This window comes from Paroedura picta, chromosome 1 (assembly GCF_049243985.1).
Source record: "Paroedura picta isolate Pp20150507F chromosome 1, Ppicta_v3.0, whole genome shotgun sequence".
NCBI lineage: Eukaryota > Metazoa > Chordata > Lepidosauria > Squamata > Gekkonidae > Paroedura > Paroedura picta.
In genome coordinates this window covers 33,095,272-33,118,065 of record NC_135369.1, presented here as the reverse complement: position 1 = coordinate 33,118,065, position 22,794 = coordinate 33,095,272, and the positions used below count along the sequence as shown (strand labels likewise).

The 22,794-nt window shown below is 44.9% G+C and overlaps 2 protein-coding genes across 8 annotated transcripts in view; both read right to left on the bottom strand.

The window, feature by feature from the left end:
• The window catches only part of USP34 (ubiquitin specific peptidase 34), a 136,094-nt gene extending 134,217 nt beyond the window's left edge, over positions 1 to 1,877 (bottom strand). For 3 of the 4 annotated variants that reach the window (XM_077332835.1, XM_077332845.1, XM_077332852.1), the window contains exon 1: positions 1,487 to 1,877. In XM_077332835.1, the coding sequence (XP_077188950.1) occupies positions 1,487 to 1,529 (43 nt within the window). In that variant the 5' untranslated portion in view covers positions 1,530 to 1,877. The remainder of the gene's footprint in view (positions 1 to 1,486) is intronic. The other variant, XM_077332861.1, reaches the window with a different exon arrangement.
• A 13,325-nt stretch (positions 1,878 to 15,202) lies between these two features.
• Positions 15,203 to 22,794, bottom strand: part of XPO1 (exportin 1) — a 52,789-nt gene continuing 45,197 nt past the window's right edge. For all 4 annotated transcript variants that reach the window (XM_077332797.1, XM_077332807.1, XM_077332787.1 and 1 more), the window contains 7 exons: positions 21,184 to 21,290; positions 20,888 to 21,082; positions 18,361 to 18,529; positions 17,963 to 18,097; positions 17,698 to 17,857; positions 17,517 to 17,613; positions 15,203 to 16,248 (listed from right to left, as the gene is read on the bottom strand). In XM_077332797.1, the coding sequence (XP_077188912.1) occupies positions 16,102 to 16,248; positions 17,517 to 17,613; positions 17,698 to 17,857; positions 17,963 to 18,097; positions 18,361 to 18,529; positions 20,888 to 21,082; positions 21,184 to 21,290 (1,010 nt within the window). In that variant the 3' untranslated portion in view covers positions 15,203 to 16,101. The remainder of the gene's footprint in view (positions 16,249 to 17,516; positions 17,614 to 17,697; positions 17,858 to 17,962; positions 18,098 to 18,360; positions 18,530 to 20,887; positions 21,083 to 21,183; positions 21,291 to 22,794) is intronic.

Here is a 22,794-nt window from a genome sequence, read left to right as displayed (position 1 = left end):
TTTTTTCAGGACTTTAACAAGCAGACCATTTGCAGAGTATTTTTTTCAGAACAGGCAATTACAATTACTAGTCATCGCCCCCATGCATAAGTGCACAGACAAATTATACATACATGAATATGCAGACATACATGCATGTATATGCATAAATATATAAACATTCTTTAAAATTGTACACCCAATTTAACTCTTACAGTAACTTCAAAAATGGATCCAGGTATAGGAAGTCTTTAAACTGAGTATGAATTCCATGCAAGTTTACAAGGAAGCAAATCTCACTTGAAGGTGCTACTGGACTCTCACTTTGTTCTGCACATAATTACAAGTTCTTACTTCACTTCTACCTGAGAATTTAGAAGAACTGTTTATACTAAGCATAAAAGTAGTCTGCTTGTACCAAATTTCACAACACAGGAGACAAAAGAATCTCAAAGCAGAACACCAAGTGAGCTTAGGAGCTGAAACAAAATAAAGCAACTATAGATGTGTAAACGATGGGAGGAGTTAATACCCCTCTCCCCCTAAACACATATTAGACAACCCGTATATTTTATCAAGGGGGGGGGTGACCCAAGGAAAACTAAAATTCATAACTGAAGCAGAACAGGAAATAGACCTCAGTACTCTCCTTCTCCACCAATCCCCCAGCCTTCTAAAAAAAAAAAAATCCCAACCAACCATTAGGGGTTACTGGAGTTCAAGATCTTCCTATTATCTCCACCTCATATATTCCCATCCAGAAAATACCAAATACTCACTTCTGTGAATTACACGGGTAATGAGGATGTTGCAACTAGAGCTTTACTCATTCCCTGGTACAAACACAGCAAAGTAGTATTTCAGGCCTGCCTGCAAGCTCATCCCCACCATAAGCAAGAACAGTAGGCCTTGGTTACCGCTGGTGAGTGGGAGGATGAAATTAAATGGAAACGGGGAAGGGGGAAACATGAGAAGGGACATCAAGTTAACTTCACCCACCTCCTTCGTCCACCTGCATCGTTCGATGAGTATCCCCTTATTATTATAAGTCCCCCCCCCCCGCCCGCGACAACCATCCTTTTGCAGGAACAGGAGAAGAAGAAAAGAACATTCTCGTCCACCTCAAAGCCGATCTCATGTTATGTTTAATCGGGAGTAAGCCCCAGCCGACTTCCATTGGGCTTTGCTCCCTAAACAGAGGACTGCAGGCTTAAATCAAAAACTGATTTCCTGCTTAGACAGTGTATAAATATATATAGAAGATAGATCATATAAATATTATAGATCTTCACCTCTCCCTTCCACGCACACCCCACGACGAGGCCCAGCGAGTGAGGGGAGGAAAGAAGATCCGAGGCCAAACAACCCCTCCCCCATCACGTCCCTTCCCGGTTTAACATGGGGCAGTTTGTGAAGATGATGGAAGGAGGGAGAGAAATGGAAACAGACAAGATCATTTTATAATTCTGGTTTTTTTTTCCTTCTTTTTTAAAAGGCCTTGACTTACTTTCGTTTAACACCTCCAGCAGCTCGGCGCAGCTCTCACACATTGTTCATTAAACAGCAGCAGCCACCGCCGCCTCCTCCTCCCGACCATTGATTGATCCGCTCTCGGTCGCCGCTGATTGATTGATGGGCTGGCGGGTGGGGGGGAGGGGCGGCTGAGTAAGACAGAGAAATGGGGGGGGGGAGATAACCGTAAAGGAAGAAAGGAGTAGGAAGGGGTGTGAAAGTAGCGGGGAGGGGACGAGGACCGGGGGGGGGGGGTGAGTGCCCAATGCAAATGAGCCTGGCGGCGACCGAGGGTGGTGAGGGGAGGAGGAGAAGGCGAGTCACTCACTGGCTCCTAAGGCCTCCACGCGCCGCCATTTTGCTGAGGGGGAAGGAGGAGGAGATTGTATGAGGTGGGGCGGGGGGGGGAGGGAGGAGGAGGCGGCGGCGGCGATGGAGGAAGACCGAGGGCGCGCGCGCGGGATCGAGCGACCTCGGGCTCCGTTCGGGTATTTCCGGGCAAAGCGGCGGGAGACGAAGGAGGAGCTATCGCTCAACGCTCGGGAGGCTGGGCTAAAGAAAGATTGGGGGGGGGGGGTCAAGATGGCGGCGCTCCGGAAGGCGGGAAACGTCCTGCAGCCGTATGACCGGCTGAAGGAAGAAGCACGCGGGCAGAACAGCCCTTCTATGAGAGCATGCTCTCCACCAGGGGAGAAGAAGCCTCAAGCGTCTTTTGCAGCCCGTACCTAAAAAAAAAAAATGTACAAATTTGTGCGCTGCTTATTATAGTAAGCGATTCAGTTTGTCTGAGCGGAAAGCCGCCGGCAGCCAGCAATTGACTCCCTCAGTCTCGCTATCGTCAGGTCACGCTGTAGTTTCAAAAATTTCCTTTTATTCAATTCTTAAAGGAACAGGAGCTCTGTTCTGACGGGTCCTGAAAGCCCTGACCTCACTTTGGCTCTCTATAGCTCCCAATTGTCCGTTTTCTGGCAAAATGAAAAATAACAAATACATGGGTTGGAGATCTGTCATTGGAGTTAAATGCGAGAACAGAAAGTCTAGTTTCAGAGACTCGAATATTTTTTAATATTAGTGGCTGGAGGACAACAGTGTGTGTGTGGGGGGGAGGGGCGTTGGCTTTTCAGCTGCTTTGCTCGTTGGTCTTCCTGGGATATCTGGTTGCCTGCTGTGGGAAGAAAGTAAAAGATGGATGGATCCCCCGCTTTTTGAAACTGAACTCTTACAAATCGTGGAAGACAGGATTATACACTGGACCAGTAATAAATGGATCTGACATTTTGTGGTACTGCAGCAACACAAAAATGTGGATTCAAGGCATGGATCCTCATGAATTCATATTATTTTTACAATGAAATAAAATAAAACCACCTTCATATGGTAGATCATGTCTTACACTATAGGCAGCACCACTATGTTGTGGTGCCTCAATGGCACAAAAATGTTGAAATACATGGACCCACATTATTTTTGCACTAGAGCATCCCAAATACACCATAAGATCACCTATTATATTGATAGCCACTGCATACACAACAAAAATCACAGATCCATGATTTTGTGGCAAAACCAACTGTCGCAAACCAACTAACAGTACCTGGAAGAAGCTTCAGTCCTAGACCCATCCCAGTGAGGCTTCCAGCCTGGCCATGGGGTAGAGACAGCGCTAGTCGCCCTTACGGACGACCTCCATCGCCAGTTGGACCGAGGCAGGTCGGCACTGCTGATATTACTAGACCTCTTAGCAGCGTTCGACACAGTCGATCACGAGCTTCTAGCTCGCCACCTCATCGATGCCGGAAGACAAGAGACAACCCCCCAATGGCTGATCTTCCTCCAGGATCGTGGACAGAGGGTTGCAATAGGAGAGAAAACATCAAGCCGCTGGCAACTTACTTGTGGAGTTCCACAAGGAGCAGTCCTCTCTCCTATCCTATTCAACATCTTTATGTGCCCTCTCACACAACTGGTATGGAGGTTTGGGCTGGGTTATCATCAATATGCTGATGACACCCAGCTCTTCCTCCTGATGGATGGCCGCCCTGACTCCCCCCCCCCCCCAGAGGCATTAGCCAGCTGCCTGGAAGCAGTGACGAGATGGCTGAAGAAGAGTCACCTGAAACTCAATCCTTCAAAGACGGAGGTCCTGTGGCTGGGTAGGAAGGGCCCATGTGAGGAAGCGCGCCTGCCTGCCCTGGATGGTGTACAGCTCTCTATGGCTGACTCCGCCAGGAACCTATGCGTGATTCTGGACGCTTCCCTTACAATGGAAGCCCAGATCACAAAGGTAGCGCGGCTGGCATTCTACCATCTTCGCCAAGCCAAACTACTAGCGCCCTACCTGGCTCCGGAACACCTAGCCACAGTGATCCATGCGACTGTCACCTCTAGATTGGCCTTCTGTAACTCGCTCTATGCAGGCCTGCCCTTAGCCTTGACCCGGAAACTACAGCTGGTCCAAAACACAGCGGACAGGATCCTTACAGCAACACCGTGGAGGTCCCACAACCGGCCAAATCTCCACCAACTGCAGTGGCTGCCAGTTGAATTCCGGATCAGACTAAAGGTTCTGGTAATTACCTTCAAGGCCATTCACAGTCAGGGCCCAGTGTGCCTGAGGGATCGCCTCCCTGCCTATGCCCCCAAAAGAGCTCTGCGCTCCACCGCCACCAACCAGCTAATGGTCCCTGGCCCTAAAGAAGTCCGCCTGGCCTCAACCAGGGCCAGAGCATTCTCTGTCCTGGCCCCCACCTGGTGGAATGAGCTCCCAGAGAAGATCAGGGCTCTGACAGAACTTAAACAGTTCCACAGGGCCTGCAAAAAGGAGTTCTTCCACCAGGCATTTGGTTGAGACCAGGCATAACCAACAGTGAATGAAGGGCCGCTGCTCCCCCCACCCCAGAACTCCACCAGAGCGCTCTGGACCTTTCGCTGTTATATTGTATTGTGTGCTGTTACAACTTTATTTGTTGTATTATTTAATTGTTACAACCACTGTTGTTAATATTTTTGTTTGATTATTAATGCAGATTGTTTCATGTATGGTTCATAAGTTCAATGTAAACCGCCCTGAGCCTCCGGGGAGGGAGGTATATAGATATAAATAAATAAATAAATAAATAATATTTCCAAAGCACAGATCCTGATAGATCCTCAGGGTTTTCATGTCAAATCACCACAAACTCTCCATCAAATCCCTTATGTCCATTGTCACAGCTGGCACCACAAAAATTATGTACCCACACCTTCGTGGCAAAACCACAGAGCAAAAACATTCTGAAGCATGGATCTTCAGGGTTTTCCACTGGCCTACCCCAATATCACATATCATGTTGGTAGCCACCCCAACACTAAAAGGTGGTTCCAAAGCATAGATCCCCATGGATACTCTGGAGCAGGGGTAGTCAAACTGCGGCCCTCCAGATGTCCATGGACTACAAGTGTTCGCTGGAAGGGGCTCATGGGAATTGTAGTCCATGGACATCTGGAGGGCCGCAGTTTGACTACCCCTGCTCTGGAGTCTTGCTGTTTGTTATGCCCAAATAATTATCCAATTACATATACTGGCTATGGCCACATTTTGCACCACAGAGTTTCCCGACCGGGATTTGGAAGCCCTACCTTCTCATCCCCTGCCAGCAGCCATGGGGGACTGGCAACCATAGTTACATATGTTCTGGAGTTTTTTTTGCCTCACAGGCATGTGTGAACACAATTTGGATCAAGATCACAATGCATAGGTAGAAGATTTGCCAGTCTCCAGGTGAAGCCTAGAGATGTAGAATTACAATGGATCTCTAGGCTTACATAAATCCGTCTTTGAAGGATTGAGCTTCAGACGACTCTGCTTCAGCCATCTCGTCACTGCTTCCAGACAGCTGGCTAATGCTTCTGGGGGAGAGTCAGGGTGGCCAACCATCAGGAGGAAGAGCTGGGTGTCATCTGCATATTGATAGCAACCCAGCCCAAACTTCTGTACCAGTTGTGCGTGAGGGCACATAAAGATGTTGAATAGGATAGGAGAGAGGACTGCTGCTTGTGGAATGCCGCAAGTAAGTTGTCGGCGGTCAGTTTTCTCTCCTATTGCAACCCTCTGTCCACAATCCCGGAGGAAGGAGATCAGCCATTGAAGGAGCCACTTACATGTCCGTCGCCCAGACATAACAGACAACTGGAGTGGTTGTCATTTTGTGCTATTTTAGCACCACACTACATACACTTTTAAAATAATGCCATTGAAGAAGAATGATAAGAATAATCACCTCATGTCTAACAACTCTTTAGAATCATAGAGTTGGAAGGAGCCATATAGGCTATCTAGTCCAACCCGCTGCTCAATGCAGGATCAGCCTAAAGCATCCAGGATAAAGATCTGTCCAGCTGCTGCTTGAAGACTGCCATTGAGGGGGAACTCACCACCTCCTTAGGCAGACAATTCTACTGTTGTACCTCTACTGTGAAAAATTTCCCCCCTGATATCTAGTTGATATAATTCTTCACATAGTTTAAACCAACAGAAACCTTTCCCTGCCCTCCTCTAAGTGACAGACCTTTCAAATACTTAAAGAGAGCAATCATGTTCTCTTTCAAGCTCCTCTTCTCCAGGCTGAACATTCCCAAGTCCCTCAGCCTTTCTTCATAGAACTTGGTCCCCAGGCCAAAATCATTCTTGTTGCTCTCCTCTGAACCCTCTCAAATGTTAACTTTGAGGTAAAATACCACATCTCGCTATCAAGATGTCCTCTGTCATAGACGGCAGAAGAGAACTGAGGGAGGAGTGCTGACCCATGTCCCATGAATTTGGCCAGGAAAGTCACTTTCCCTCTCCTGGCTGGGTGGCACAGCATTTATGGGAGTGAATTTCTATATAAAGCTCACTAGCTCCTCTCCAGGTTAGGCTGGCTACAGTACCCTGCAGTCCTATGTGGGACTACACAGAAGCTATGAGGATGAAAATTCAGTTCTCTAACTAGAATTCTGTTCAGAGTAGATGATCAGCTAATCATGATTTCTGAATGAGAATTAATATTTCTCCAGCACACAGTCAAACATAAATTCCCTCTCAGTTGATGTTGACTAATCAGAGCTTTCAGAACAGCCTGTCCCTCTGGCCCTATCTGCCTAGGAAGGATTTTAAACTTTTCATTTTATTGTTACTTTTATTTCAGCACATAACCGTATATTTATAGTGCTGTCCATCACAGTAGCCTTTTACGATTTTAATTCATAAATAATAAGCATACTGGGATGGGCTTGTACAGTAGATAAAATAAAGGTTTATTCAAACAGGAATAATATTCCCTCTTCTACTCCTTCAGATTAGCCAGGATGTATACTGTATAATGTGCTGGCCCTCCTAGAGATTGGTCTAATGTGTTCTTGCACTAGTGCTGACTGACATATTGCATATCTGTACCATAAATAAAGGTGGACAGAAATAGTGGGAGGAGTTGGGACTCATTGCATACCTGGTTGGCCAATGAATGGTCAATCAGGTAGGCTGTCCTGTCCCTGGCTGCTTCCGAGCTGCATCCTGGGTGGGTCCTGTCCTGCCACTTTCCTCCATGCTATTTTACAGGTATCTCTGAGCTGCTAATCATGCTGTCCACCTTCCTTCCAGCATCCAATGATGGACCATCCTTCACCTCCATTCCAGTGGTTCTGGAGATGAGGGAGGCAAGGTGACTGGTGCAACGCTGACTGATTTTGAGCTCGTGCCAGGGTAGAGCCTGAAGCTGGCCAGGAGGCTGGAGAGTAGCCCTAGAGTTTTCATTACCATATTGCCATTCTGCTCTACTATCAGTCGTTCAGTCATCTTTTCCTCATGAGAGTTTGTGGGGATTATTTATGAAAAAATCTTGTGAAATGGTGTAATGGGCCAGCAATCTGGTGTCCTACTGCAGTGGTCCCCAACCCCCGGTCCGGGGACCGGTGCTGGTCTGTGGATCAGTCGGTACCGGGCCGCAGCTCCTCCCCGACTGCTGCCTCGGGGGCTGCCCTGCCACTCTGCCGCCAGCTCAACTTTGGTGCTCTCCAGTGGCCGCCATGGCTGGGGCTCCCCCTTGGTGTGGCACTGCACAGCTGCTGCTGGCAGTGCCCCCCAGCCGGCGGTGGAAAGTCAGGGGCACCGGCGGGAAAGCAAGTGGAGCAGGGGCTCAGGCGGCAGTGGCGATGTCCCTTGGCAAAAGACTACCCCCCCCCCCGGGCCTCAGTAAAATTTTCAAGCGTTGACCGGACCCCGGTGATAAAAAGATTGGAGACCACTGTCCTACTGTACATTTGTTGTCTCACTGTTTGCAAGCACCTTTAAGGAGAGTCCGTGGCTTGGCACAGTTCGGTTATGGTCATATTACCCAAATAGGCCATTTGTCTGATGTGCCTTATTCCAATAATGACACAGTAGGGAGATTCCATCCAAGCAGAGCGTTGCTTTATTAGAATAAATAGCTGAGAATAGCTGAGAGTTCCCGTTACAGCCAGGAGAGGGCTAGGCACCGAACCAATCCATATGCTTGTAGCGCCTTTATTTTCATGAGGGGGGAGAGGGGATTATGGCTGGTGGAAACATCTTCCTTTAAAAGTCCCCTTTCTCTTTCTTTCTGTTGGTGAGCTTTAAGTCAAGGGATTAAGTATTCTCCCTCTACCTCAGTAAACAACCACACACAAGAGGGTTTGCAATGTTTAACAAATCACATTTGTTAAACTCTATGGGGGACAAAATGAGTCGGAACTAAAATATGGGTGTAGATACATATTCAAATATATTTACTTACGAGTAGGAAAGCATGTTTCAATAAAGGGCAGAGGCTGGGGCAGCCCTCCCCACCCACCCCCCAGCTCTCCTGGCAGCTAGGAGGCCATGCAGAGTTGTGCCAATACAGAAGGCATGGTTGGTGTCCCCCGCTGTCCTGGCGGCCAGGAGTGTTGTGGCTGACGTGGAGCACCCATATACCCTTTCCCGCCCTCTCCCAGTGGCAAGGAGACCAGGGAGGGCAGGGTGGCCTGTGCAAAGAGCACTCAGAGGGCCTTCTCTGCTTCCCTGGTGGCCACAAGATGGGGAGAGCAGTGGGTGTAGGACATACCTAGTTGGCTTCCCTCAGCCTCCCAGTGGGCAGGAGGCTAGGGAAGCATGGTGGGGTGGCAGAAGAGTGGGATGGAGAGTGCATGGATGCTGCCCACAGCCCGTCAGCTTACTTCCTGCGAGCTCTTCCTCTTCATGGCAACATTGCCAACCTCTCACGTCTGGCCAGCAAACTGCTCGCTACATCCGCCATTTTAAAGCACAAGTTGCTGAATCCCCAAAAGTGGATTCACCAACGTAAAAAGTGCTAACCCCCGGCAGGCCACCATCAAAAGAAAGCTACGGAGGTGAAGAAGTGCTCCATCTGCCTCCCATGTCCTCCCCTCGCACCTGCCTCCCTCTCCCCTCTCCCCGTGATATGAAGTTCTTTTTAAAAATGGAAAACCACCTCATTTCTCAGGAGTACACTGTAAGAGCACATCTCCCCTCACACTATGAATTCAGTCACTAGACATAAACATCACTGTCATTCAAGTTCCTCTGAAAGATTATTGAGTTTAGGAAGGCAACTGTAATCTCAGCAGATTTTGGGAACATGAGCGAGGAAGCCTTCTGTCTCTGATTAAAGCTCATGTAGCTAGCTATCTGCAGCTTTATTTTCAAGTGAAATGGCTACCTTGTTAAAACCATCAGGAGGCCTTTTGTCACTGTCTCTTCTGAGATTTGAGAGCTGAGGGAGCCAGCTGCCAGCAAGTCTTATTTAAAGTACCTGGCTCTTAAAAGTTTGAAGAGCCCCCTTTTCCTCGTGGTGCTTTAGGAGAAAGCTCTTGCTTTCTCTATACCTTTTTGGTTAAATATGAAGGCCCTGATCTCTTGCGGGCGGTAGTGGCATTCAGAGTTACCTGAGGTAGCCTCATCATCCTTATTTTAGCAGTTTTGATTGCAGACAATGCTGAAGAGGTTTTTGCAGAAGAAAACAAAACATTAAAAGCCCAATAGCAACAAAAATGAACAATTATTTTAAACTAACAAATCACTGTAGACGGATGACATTCATCTTTCCCAAAGAGTTACATGGTGAAACTTCAGATAGTTGCAAAAAGCTTGGCACCATATCCCAGAGCAAGGACCCTCTTATGTCACTATGGTTAGTGGATCTGATCTGCATGATACATCCCTTTGCATCAGGGGATGGTGGAAATAACTGTAGTTAGTGGAACTGTGATCTAGCTCTATGCAATGTAAAATTTTGTCAGCCTCCTTACTAGGACCGAAATTTTGTACCATAAAAAAGAAACAGGATTTTGGATTGAAGAGGCAGCAGTGGCAACCTGTCCTTTGACCCAAGTGAACTAGGAGCCAAACTAGATATTATGGCCACTATTACCATTCCAGAGAACTGCTGCCAGGGCCTGATCCTGATAGGACCAAGGGTGCAATGGAATGATGATGATGATCCTCCACATGCAACCAGCTGGGTGACCTTGGGCTCACCACAGCATTGATAAAGCTGTTCTGACCGAGCAGTGATATCGGGGCTCTCTCAGCCTCACCCACCTCACAGGGGGTCTGTTGTGGGGGAGAGGAAAGGGAAGGCGACTGTAAGCCGCTCTGAGCCTCCTTCGGGTAGAGAAAAACAGCATATAAGAACCAACTCTTCTTCTAGATTGTTTTAGAGGCTAACATGTACTGGTAAATGGAATAGCTAATGGTCAATCTAGACATCATCTTCCCCTTAGTTGGGGCTGTTAATGAAATGAAAAGAGTCCATCTTTCTGATGGATGCTGTTCAGCAGAGGTAAATTCTGTGGGACCACTGAAAGTCTAATTAATCTTTCTCCTTGGGGTGGGTGAGGGGGCAGGCAGAAGGACAGATGAATTTTTTGCTAATTTTTTGTCACCTCTGGAAGGTTGAGTTTGCCTTTGGAATACAGGTAGGATCTGTATTCCCAGATACAGAGCACCACTTTGTGAAAGGCTCATACACCTCTCTGGCTGGCAGCACACCTAATTCTGACACTCTTCTAGTAGTTGAAAGTAGGAACCTGGTGCAAATCACTACAGCTATGAAGAAGCCTGACTGGCTTTTCAAAGCCCCAAAGGCTGCAGAGAGAATCCAAGGAACCTCTCACTGTGGCAGCTACCAATGCTCCGCAGGATGGAGTGACTAGGGAAGCCCCTGGCCTGAAGGCCAGGGTTCCCACCACTTGCCTTTCCTCCCAAGGAAAACCCAAAGCCAAGGGGCTAATCACTGACATGTTGGCTTAGTGGTTAAGAGTGACAGCTTCGAATCTGATGAGTTGGGTTTGATTCCCCACTCTTCCACATGCAGCCAGCTGTGTGACCTTGGACTAGTCATGGTCCTGTTAAAGCTTTTCTCACACAGCATTTCTGTCTAGGGATGTGCGCTTCGGCTCAGCTGCCTCAGAGATCACCGAAGCCCAAGGTGACACGTAGGAGGCCAGCGCCCCGGCATGGAGAGGAGGGGTGGTGGCAGAACGCCATCTGGCAATCACACGCAGGAGCAGAGCTTTGAAGAAGAGTTGGTTCTTATATGCCGCTTTTCCCTACTCAAAGCGGCTTACAGTCGCCTTCCCTTTCCTCTCCCCACAACAGACACCTTGTGGGGTGGGTGAGGCTGAGAGAGCCCTGATATCACTGCTCCGTCAGAACAGTTTTATCAGTGCCATGGCGAGACCAAGGTCACCCAGCTGGTTGCATGTGGGGGAGGGCAGAATCGAACCTGGAATGCCAGATTAGAAGTCCGTACTCCTAACAGCTACACCAAACATGCACCTGCATGTGGCCACCAACTGGTGCACCACTGCCACCCCTGTTCTCTCTGCTGTGGCTACGTGCCATCCTTGGGCTTCATTGATCACCGAGGTGGCCAAACCAATCCAAAGTGCATATCCCTACTTCTGTCAGTTCTCTCAAACCCACCTACCTCACAGGGTGTCTGTTGTGGGGTGATGAAGGGAAGGCGACTGTAAACCGCTTTGAGACTCCTTTGGGTACTGAAATGCAGGGTATAAAAACCAACTAATCTTCATTATCCCTCCAAAGCCCCTTGAAGGAATGTTCTGTGCTACTTCTATGGCTGAGGAGGCCAAAACTAAGGTGGGGATTCTCTAAAACAGTGGTCCCTAACCTTTTTATCACCGGGGACCGGTAAACGCTTGACAATTTTACTGAGGCCGGGGAGGGGGGGGGGCTAGTCTTTTGCTGATGGACGTCACCACCGCTGCCTGAGCCCCTGCTCCACTTGCTTTCCCGCTGGCACCCCAGACATCCCGCCGCCAGCAACAGCTGCGTAGTGCCACACCTAGGGGGAGCCCCAGACATGGCGGCCGCTGGAGAGCACCAAAGGTGGCAGAGAGGCAGGGCAGCCCCCAAGGAGCAGCCGGGGAGGATGAGGAGCCACAGCTCGGCACTGACTGACCCACGGATTGGTACCAGTCTCCGGATTGGGGGTTGGGAACCACTGCCTGGATCAACCATGTACATCAGCAGCTTTTAATACCATCAATCCTATCTTCCAGGACTGAGAGGCACTTTTCTGCAATGGTTTTGGCCCTACTGAGAACGCAGGTTTCAGAGTGTGGTGCTTTGACTAGGAGACCAGTATACTGCTTCTTGGCCTACAGAATTCCCAAGGTTCCATTTTGTCAAGTATGAAAAGCTGCTGGGATAATCCTGAGATTTGGGCTGAGCTACCATCAATATCGAGCCTCTTGTGGCGCAGGGTGCTAATGAAGCTGACACACTGTCTGAAGCTCTGGCCATGAGGCTGGGAGTACGATCCCATCAGCCGGCTTGAGGTTGACTCAGCCTTCCATCCTTCCGAGGTCGGAAAAATGAGTACCTAGCTTACTGGGGGGCAAAACAGTAATGACTGGGGAAGGGAATGGCAAACCGCCCTCTACTGAGTCTGCCAAGAAAACGCTAGAGGGCGTCACCCCAAGGGTCAGCCATGACTCTGCTTGCACAGGGATACCTTTACCTTTATCATCAATATGCAGATGACACTGAAATCTATCTGGCATTGCCAGCCTATCTCAAGAAGGCTGTGGAAATTGTAAAGATTTGAAATGGATAACAAGCTGAAATTTAACTCCCAACAAAGCAGAGTGCTACTGAATAAGGGAAGCTCTGACCTGTGAAATGAGTTATCCCATTCTGGAAGAGGCTGCACTCTTAAAAGAGCAGCTTCATAGTTTGGTGCGCTCATGGATCTGGGCCTCCTACTGGAAAAACAGGTGGCAGGGGTGCCTTTCAGCAGCTTCACCTGGTGAGTATGCAGTGCCACTATACTGCACGCCCTGTTAACATCTAGATTGCTGCAATGTGCTCTTCAAGGGGCTGCCCTTAAAGACTGTCTGGAAGCCACAGAATGTTATGGCCAGAGTGTTAACTGGAGTGGGTCAGAGACTGTATCAGCAGCTCACGATTCAAGAAGCCATTCTATCATATAGGCAGCACAAGCAAGGCAGCACAAGCAAATTAGACCAGATAAACTTCTTACAGCTAATTTTTCAGTGGAGGACAATTCTTTATGAACCCTAAAATAGAATATGTTCTGTATTGGTATACTATGTGCAGTAAAATTGATAGGGGCATCTTGAGAGCCCTCAGAGAGAAGAAAAACAGGATACAAATGATTTTAACAAACTGATGGAACATGGCATTTTTGGGTAAGGTTGCATTTATTCCTCCCCATGGAACTCAAGAGGTTTGTTCCTCATGAGGACACTGACCAGTTACAGCCACTAAGCTTCAGGTCTGCTGCTATGACATGTGTCAAACCATAACCTGATCATAAGTGAGAAATTATGCTCTGGCACACAACTACCCTGCCTTATTGAAAAACTGAGTGCAATGAAAATAATGAAGAGTGTTATGTTTACATTACCTGGATGCACAATACTTCCCCCACAAATTGGAACTATGTTGTTTTAAACATTTTAAAGAATTTGAACAAGGTATTTTTTAGAATCGTAAAATTGATCCATGATTAGCAGACTGGTGTTTTCAATCATTTCTGGATTAAAGCAAAGGCAACAGTTTACATTTGATTTGAGAAATACATCTCCTTTACATATAATTGGTCTGAAATTTATAGGACCTCCCTATCAGAGACCATATGGTGGAATTGAGGGCCATGTGCATTTAGCCAAGTCTCACATAAAGCTTGCTTATGCTAAGTCAGGCCCACTGGTCTATCAAGGTCATATTGTCTGTGGACAAGGCCTGAAGCAAAGACTTCTCCGTCAGCTACTACTTGATCTTTTTTACAGGAGACACCAGTGTTTCAGCCTAGGATTTTCTGCATTCAATTCATGGGCTTCCCCATTGAGCCATAGCCCCCATTCATCAACTGTCACAGCATGGACTTAAAGGCTCATTCCTTTGCACACTTGCAGATGTCATACACCAATACTTACCAGGAATGTCCCTAGTAGTATATTTGCACAAACACTATTCAGATAAGAGAACAAAGGAATCAGGACAGAATGCTAAATGGCAATGCACAATAACAAGCACAGTAGATAGTCTGACTGACTGCTTTAAAGTCTGATTTTTAAGTTCTTAGTCTTAATATGCCAGAAAACAACTAGAGCAAGACACTGTTGATCAGAAATGCACCTGAACAATTTCTATTTGGGAATATAGTGTATTAAGGTTTAGTACTATGGAGTTTAGAAGGGGCTTTGTTTCGGTTGTAGTTTATGAGATCTTGGGAATATGGATACTTCACACATTTGCCTGGTCATCATGCATACTTTCAAATCAGTGAATGTGCAGACTTTTTCAGGGGGGACCCAAAATGTTCACATCCTCCCCCAAGCAGTGTGCAAAAGCTGCTCATGTTGTCTGGTAAATATATAAAGGCCAGAATTTATGTGCATTTCTATTGGACATTAACCACACTCACTAGATGAATCTACTTAGCAAGCATGCCTATGCCACCTAACTTTACGAACACAATTTGTTCCATCAAGCTGTGGCAAAAACTTTCACCAGCCAGTAACAACTGCCAGTATTAACTTACACAAAAAAACTGTGCAAAACCACTTAACTCTAAATACAGTATTCTGTTCAGACAGTTTTGTATAGCACCTTCAACCCTGAAGGAATAATAAATGCACAATACAACTAATTAATTATGATAATCTTTTATATAAAATTTGAGTAACACTAATCATCTACCCTCATTTCCTCTAACAACGGCACAGGAATTGTTTTCTTTTTAGACTGCTGACATGGTCCTGGGACTGCAGGCAACATGGATGCCAGCTGTTCCAGGGAAACCAAGACAAACAGAGACTGGAGTTTGATACACAGAACATTCTGGAAAAATCTTAAGCAAAGCTAACATTGATACTGCCAAGTGTTAATTTTTTTTGGTTTTGGTCATTTTATATGCTGCTCGAGAAGAGCCACACCCTCTTGGGAGAAAAAAATGATGGCAATGCTGGGCAGGCCATTCAAGGATACATGTTGAAAACCAATTTGCTGAGCAACAACCATGGAGGAAGCTGCTTGCTGATGTCATACAACAATTATGGAAATATCTGCCCAATGCACATTTTGTGTGTCCTTATGGGATTTTTTTTCACCTACTCTACTTGAACTCTACAGGTGATTGGAGCCCTTTAATCCAATGAAAGAATAAAGTCAAGGAAAGGAAAATAAATGTAAACCAAGTTTATTTCGCTTTTTAAGTAGTGTTCTTAAAGCACTACAGCATGGTAAACAATGTAAATTAGTAGAAGTCATCTCAAAAGCCAGAGTTGTTCTTTTAATGAGCTTGTTAAAAAGATGCAGCCTATTCTAACAGGATAAATATTTTAACCATTTCACTTCGAGTTAATGAAGGCTCACAAATGAGCAACACTCCTCATTGAGGAAAACAAAAAGCTGTTGTCGACAAAGCGACAGCACACACACAAAAACAAAAGAACTGTGTAAAAATAACTAACTGTACTGTGTTCCCATAACTTTTTTCCAAGTTGCTTTACAATGGGATGATATGCACATGATCTTGCTGCAAACTTGCTATATGACTTGCAAATACCGGTAAGCCTAGCCTTGCCACTCAGCCTCACAGCTGCTCTTGTCTGATGATGCACCACCCATCCTCGATCCCTTAACAATTAATCTGACGGATTTACTCATTACCCTTTTCTTCTAGACTGCAGGGCAGGCTAGAAAGAAAGTGATCCCTAATTTTAAAAAAAATCTGTGTTCTAACTGGAAAAATGTATAATTTTTGCAATAGACTTTACAAGTTATATGTTTTGCCTCTTTTACCCTTAGCCACAAAATGGGCATGAAGTGTTTTATTTTTAAAATGCCTTAATTCTCAACTTCATGCAAATCTAAATAAAGATGACCAAAACAAAAAAGCTTAAACAATGGAAGGATATTTCACAGAAAAATTCTTATACAAAAACACATAAGAAAAAAGGGCCACTAGGTGACATCTTAAATTTACAAATTGGCATCATTTTGGTCAACAAATATCCAAGTCCTGTTTTCTTCTACAACAAAGCAGCTGTACAGAAAGAAAACAGTATAACTGGTTATTTTTAATCACACATTTCCTCAGGAATTTCATGTGGATTAAGGATGCCAGGGACAGACATCTGAAGTTTGTGTTTCTCCTCCTGAGCCTGTCGAAGAGCTGTTTCTCTTTCTTCCAGGAATAAGTCAGATGTGTCTTCACCAGCAAACTCCTGTGGAAATAAGAAGGTTTAGAGAAGCCAAGGTAATTCAAACACAGTGAGACTGCTAAATAAATAAATAAGTAATACCATGAAGAGTATGTTGTAAAATGTCAAGCTTGTTATACAATATTTAAAGAATCCATATGTACTGATATTTGCATGTTCATTAACAGCTACTGAACATTTTAGACAACTGACATTTCAGTTAAGGGTCCCCCCCCCCAATCAGTGTGCTGCTGGGGGTGGCCTTCACTCTTCCTACATTACTACCCTCAAGATTTCCTGTGCCCAATAGCCCTTTTATGACTGCAACACTTTTTCTGAAAAACTAGTACAATGCTACCACAATTTCTTTATATGAACCCTACTAAAAACAATCTGCCTTTGTGTCAGTTGTCTTCTCTCCAGGGAAATTGCCATCTTGTCTGCTGTTAGGGTTTGGTTTTAAATTATTGTTATTATTTGGGGGGCGGGGGAAATGTGATATTTCTTTCTCTTTGTAAACTGCCATGAGTTAGCTTGCTAGGAGCTGCGGTCTAGAAATCTAAATCTAAATAAATGTTGATTTAGATCACAAGCTTCTTTACTCCGAAACCCTTCCTCCAAGAAGTTCAAACCAGCTTACATAGCTCCTCCTCAATTTCAGCTATTTTAATGACTGTCATATAGATTAGGCCAAAAGAGAATACAATGAGCCCAAGGTCACTTAGTATACCTAGGAAGGAGGACAGTTTGGAAAAGAGTTTTTCCTCGTCCTTGTCATCTTCTCATATTAGCTTTTTACTTGTGTTACCAATGATGCCATACAAAAATATTAGAAAATGTATAATGAAATTACTTCTTCAGATGGTATTGATCTAAACTTTCTAGAAAACCTGTACAATTTCCACAGGACTCTCTCCTGTTTTGTTTTTATACACTTCAATGAAATTTCCCTGCATGTTTTGTCTAAAAAATAAATATGTGCAGGATATACCGACTGCATTTACCAATATGAGAAATATTCTTGGGAGCAGACATTGAATCTCTGCTTTTGGAATCTCTCAAACATTGAATCACTGCTTTTGGAAAATACAAGTCTAGCTACTGGGTGATATTAGTTAACAGAACATGAAACAGAGATTCTTGGTCAGGTTTTAATTAAAAAAAAACATTCAGTCTATGCCTGTCTTTCAGCAAAGTTTGACTGCAGTGGTACATTAAGGACCAACAAAATTTAATTAAGTATATGCACACTTTTCCAGAAGAAAGAGTAAAGACAGGAATTCCAGACATACCTTTATCTGCACCAGGAAGTCTCTAAGGTGTTCCTTGAAAGCAGGAATATCCTGATTTAAACTGAAGAGTCCTGTTACGAACAGCTTAACCTGTGCACTAAGATTTAACACAAAGGAGAACTAATTAATATAACAGCATTTTTGCAAACTGTACTAGAACTTCAGATATTAACACACTTACTCTTGCAGATGAGGAAATGCAGATTTAAGGAGATTAGCAACATAATCCTGAATAAACATTTGGTTGTTCACTGGATTTCCGGGGTTTAGAGGAGTACTTATTTTTCCTTCTTCTACTAAGTTGAACATGTATGCAAGAATGGATGCATGCATCGTCAAACCTGGTTGAAGAACACAAGAGCAACATTTAAAGCTTGAACAAACATTTCTTTCGACTACAGAACAGGCAGGCGATACAGCTCTCCTCTCCTTTCTATAATTCTTACCAGCAGTGTGAGATGTGTCCGTTACAACAGAGAAAATGTGTTGAAGAATATCACAGAAATAAGTCTGATAAAAACTCTGAGCAGCAGCTTCTTCTTGTGCAACATTTTGTAAGAGAGTATAGAGAATCTGAAGGCCTGGGAGAAAGCACAAAAAAATGGCAGGTGAGACAGATGAACAGCTTGACATAGTTGTGACAGGTTAGGATACTGGACATTTCAACGGTGCAAGAGGGAGATGAGCAAGGCTGGCTAATAAAGTCTTGAAACTGAACAGGAAACAGACACCTGCAAATGCAGATTTCAATCTCTATGCCAGCATACTTTGGTTAGAGTAAATAGCAGGGCTCAACAACTCTTGTTCAAGCATGCAAGTTTAGGAAACAACAAGCCTTACTCACCTGTATCTGCAACATTTCTCATAGTGTGCTTGAAAGCCCAAATTATAGAGTCCAGTACTAGCTTGAATTGTGCAGGTGGAATAGCCAGGAATGCTGGGAAGCAATGAGAGTTTACTGCTTGTAGTAATAAGAAAAAGTTTGTTCTGTGTTCAGGGTACTCTTCAAAGTCCTAAGAGCAGATGAAGAAAACAACAGAAGACCATAGTCTATATTTTTCACATACATATATATATAGCTCTGGCAAACAGGCAAGAAGAAGAGGAGGAGGGGTTGGTTCTTATATGCTGCTTTTTTCTACCAGGAGGAGTCTCAAAGCAGCTTACAATTGCCTTCCCTTTCCTCTCCCCACAACAGACACCCTGTGAGGTAGGTGAGGCTGAGAGAGCCCTGATATTACTGCTTGGGGAGAACAGCTTTATCAGTGATGTGGTGAGGCCAAGGTCACCCAGCTGACTGCATGTGGAGGACTGGGGAATTAAACCCGGCTCACCAGATTAGAAGTCCACACTCCTAACCACTACACCAAGCTGGCAACATTTGGCCGCAACCAGGGCCAGATCATTCTCTGTCCTAGCCTCCCCTGCGGAGTGAGCTCCCAGAGAAAACCCAGGCCCTGTTGAAGCTATCAGTTCCGCAGGGTATGCCACCATGTACACCATGGGGCAAACTGCACTGACCAATTTGCAGCGTTGCACTTGATACGTCAACAATTTGGTTACTGTTAGTTATGTTATTGCTGTTATCATTGTTATTATTTATTGATTGATGATGAAGTTACCAAACTGCCCTGAGCCGGAATGGTAGGGCAGGATATAAATATAAAATAATTTTTTAAACATTTACAACATTCTTCTGTCCATCCCCAAATGGCAACCACAAAGAATTTAGTTTTCAGGACAGCAGCAATGGAACTATCATACAGTTTTGTTTAAGAAGCAATAGCCTTCACTGAAAGCTTTGATGCAAATGCAAAGTTTGGTGTGCGGTTAGGTCCTCACAGTAGTACTATGCAAGTTAACATGGACTAAAACAGAAAGACAGTTTAACCATAGCTACTTGTCTGGTACATCTGAACCTTAGCAGTAATAGTGGGTTGCATCCAGACTCAACTGGCTGTTTCCAACAATTCCTATTAAAGACACCCCCCCCCCCCCCCCGCCAGTGTCTGAGGTCCTCTGACCCTCACCGGCAGCACTATGTTGTTGTTGTTAGGTGCGAAGTCGTGTCCGACTCATCATGACCCCATGGACAATGATTCTCCAGGCCTTCCTGTCCTCTACCATTCCCCAGAGTCCATTTAAGTTTGCACCTATGCTTCAGTGACTCCATCCAGCCACCTCATTCTCTGCCGTGCCCTTCTTCTTTTGCCCTCAATCGCTCCCAGCATTAGGCTCTTCTCCAAGGAGTCCTTCCTTCTCATGAGATGGCCAAAGTATTTGAGTTTCATCTTCAGGATCTGGCCTTCTAAGGAGCAGTCAGGGCAGATATCCTCTAGGACTGACCGGTTTGGTTTGTTCACCTTGCAGTCCAAGGGACTCACAAGAGTCTTCTCCAGCACCAGAAGACTCAATTCTTTGACGCTCGGCCTTACTTATGGTCCAACTTTCACAGCCATATGTTGTAACTGGAAAGACCATAGCCTTAACTAAACGCATTTTCATTGGCAGGGTGATGTATCTGCTTTTTAGGATGCTGTCTAGATTTGCCATAGCTTTCCTCCCCAGGAGCAAGCATCTTTTAATTTCTTTGCTGCAGTCCCCATCTGCAGTGATCTTGGAGCCCAGGAAAATAAAATCTGTCACTACCTCCATTTCTTCCCCATCTATTTGCCAGGAATTGAGAGGGCCGGATGCCATGATCTTTGTTTTCTTGATGTTGAGTTTCAAGCTAACTTTTGTCCTCTCCTCCTTCATCCACATCAAAAGACTCTTTAATTCCTGCAATCTTGATCCCAATTTGTGACTCATCTAACCCCACCTTTCTCATGATGTGCTCCACATACAAGTTAAATACAGCCTTGCTGAACTCCTTTCTCAATTTTGAACCAATCAATGATTCCATGCCTGGTTCTCACTGTTGCTTCTTGACCTGCATATAGGTTTCTCAAGAGACAGATAAGATGCTCTGGTATTCCCATCTCTTTAAGAACTTGCCACAATTTGTTGTGCTCCACACAATCAAAGGCTTTAGCATAGTCAATGAAGCAGAAGTAGATTGTTCTTCTGGTACTCCCTAGCTTTCTCCATGATCCAGCGTATGTTGGCAATTTGACCTCTAGTTCCTCTGCCTCTTCGAAATCCTGCCTGTACTTCTGGAAGTTCTCGGTCCACATATTGCTGGAGCCTAGCTTGTAGGATTTTGAGCATAACTTTGCTAGCATGAGAAATAAATGAGTCCTGCCTAACATTTTTACTGTAATGCATATATTCAACCAAACACAGCAGAATGCTTGCACAAGCTAGATGCATCTACAGAAGGGCTTCAAGCATTAAAACAAGTAGAAAGAGAACTACTTCTACAGTGTTACCTTGTTGATCATATTTAACGTGCATTCAAAGACAGCATCAAATATCTGAGGTATTTCAGCAGTAATATGTCCCCCCAGTTTGTTTACTATGATAGCCATCGTACTAAGTACTTCAGGCTCCCTGGCAGCTGGAACGTTCCTCTGGTAGTCAATAAGAACTGCATCCAGCAATGGTGGAACAAAATTTTCAGCTACCTAAAAAAAAGAAAGACACCAATGTTTTAAATGTAAGATTTACCTTTACGTAACAATTTGTAGTCTGTTAAAGCTTTTGCATTTTATAAGTTCACACTTACCATCTGAGGATCATTGGATCGGCTCACCCAGCCAGAAATTAATTTTAATGTTTCCCTTTTTACTGTTCTCATACTTCTGATCAGGGGCTGCTTTGTAACCATTTCACCTGAAAGTGATTGACAGCACAGTCAAGAACAGAGACTTTGAAGAATCAAATATTATTACAGATATTATTACACCGCAGTTTGACACAGGATTACCAGTAGTCTTAAAAGCCAACTTCACTTTCAGGCACAAAAATTTTGCAGCACCATTCTGGTGCATATTGTTCTCAACTTTCATACTATAAAAGGGGCTCCAAAACCCTTCAATTAGGATAGCATGTACCTCCTGTGCAAAAACACAAGCCAGCGTGTTGTAGTGGTTAAAGAGCAGTGTACTCTAGTGTGGAAAACCACTCCTCCACATGCAGCCAGCATTATGATCTAGGGCTAGTCACAGTTCTCTTAGAGCTCTCCTAGTCCTACCCTACTTCACAGGGTGTCTGTTGTGGGGAGAGGAAGGGAAAGGTGTTTGGTAAGTCGCTTTGGGACTCCTTTGGGTAGTGAATCGCAAGTTATCAAAAACCCCAGCTCTTCCCTCTTCTTCTGTAGCTAAAGGCTGTGTAGCTATCCACTTCCTAATGGCTTTTGGCGAACTTTGTAAAGTGATAATTTCAGGGGCGTGATGGTGTTTTTGGCATACTGAGAGCTTATGTAGTGTAGTGAAGAAAGTGCTAGGCTAGACTTCTAAAAGATTCAGACTCAAATCTCCCTTAGGCCTTGAAAGTTGCCCAGTCAAGCCCACCTCGGAGTGGCTGCGATGATGAAATGGGCAAGAGAGATCACATGTGCTGTTCTGAGCTTCTTGGTGGAAAAAAAAAGAACAAAAATACAAGCTAGATTTGTTTAATCACTTGTAAAGTCGAGTTTAAAACATGCAACAGTAACTGATATTCCTTCACTACTTGATATTTGGAGTAGTATTTATGGCAAGCTCCCACAAGCCTGTTCTGATTCTTACATTGGTCGACATTTTCAATGTTACATAATTCATGTAGAGCTGAAATTGGGATGGTGAGTATACATTTTAAATGAACGGCAAACCACAGTTAAGGTATCAGTTACGTGCACAACGACTCTCAAAGGAAACTTAAAGTGATTTTCAAATGAGCCATACACTTCAACTATCGGCATTCAGTATGGAAAATATTATAATTTTCAAGAAGGAAATTTCTTTAGCTTAGCACATTATTTCTTATTTAACACTAAATCATGCTTTAAAAATGTGGAGTCATTAGATTCTACGTTAATTTCACGTCCTTCATTAATTTTCCTGACCACAGCACTCAACATATCAAAGGCATGCTTACCTCATGGACTGAACATAATTCTCTCATCTTTTAATTCTACTCTAACTCAGTCTTTATTCTGTTCTTCAGTTGGGTTCCCCCTCCCCCCAGACTAGCAAAAATGTCTTATTTGTGAAAAACAGAAGAGACCCCTTTAGACCAGTGGTCCGCAATCTTTTTCCGGTTGTGGACAGCTGCCAAGGGGTGGGGGGGGGAGAGGGCGACCCGGGGTCCACGCATGCGCATTTGTGCTCCCGGCGTGCCTGTGGCCACGCTTCCC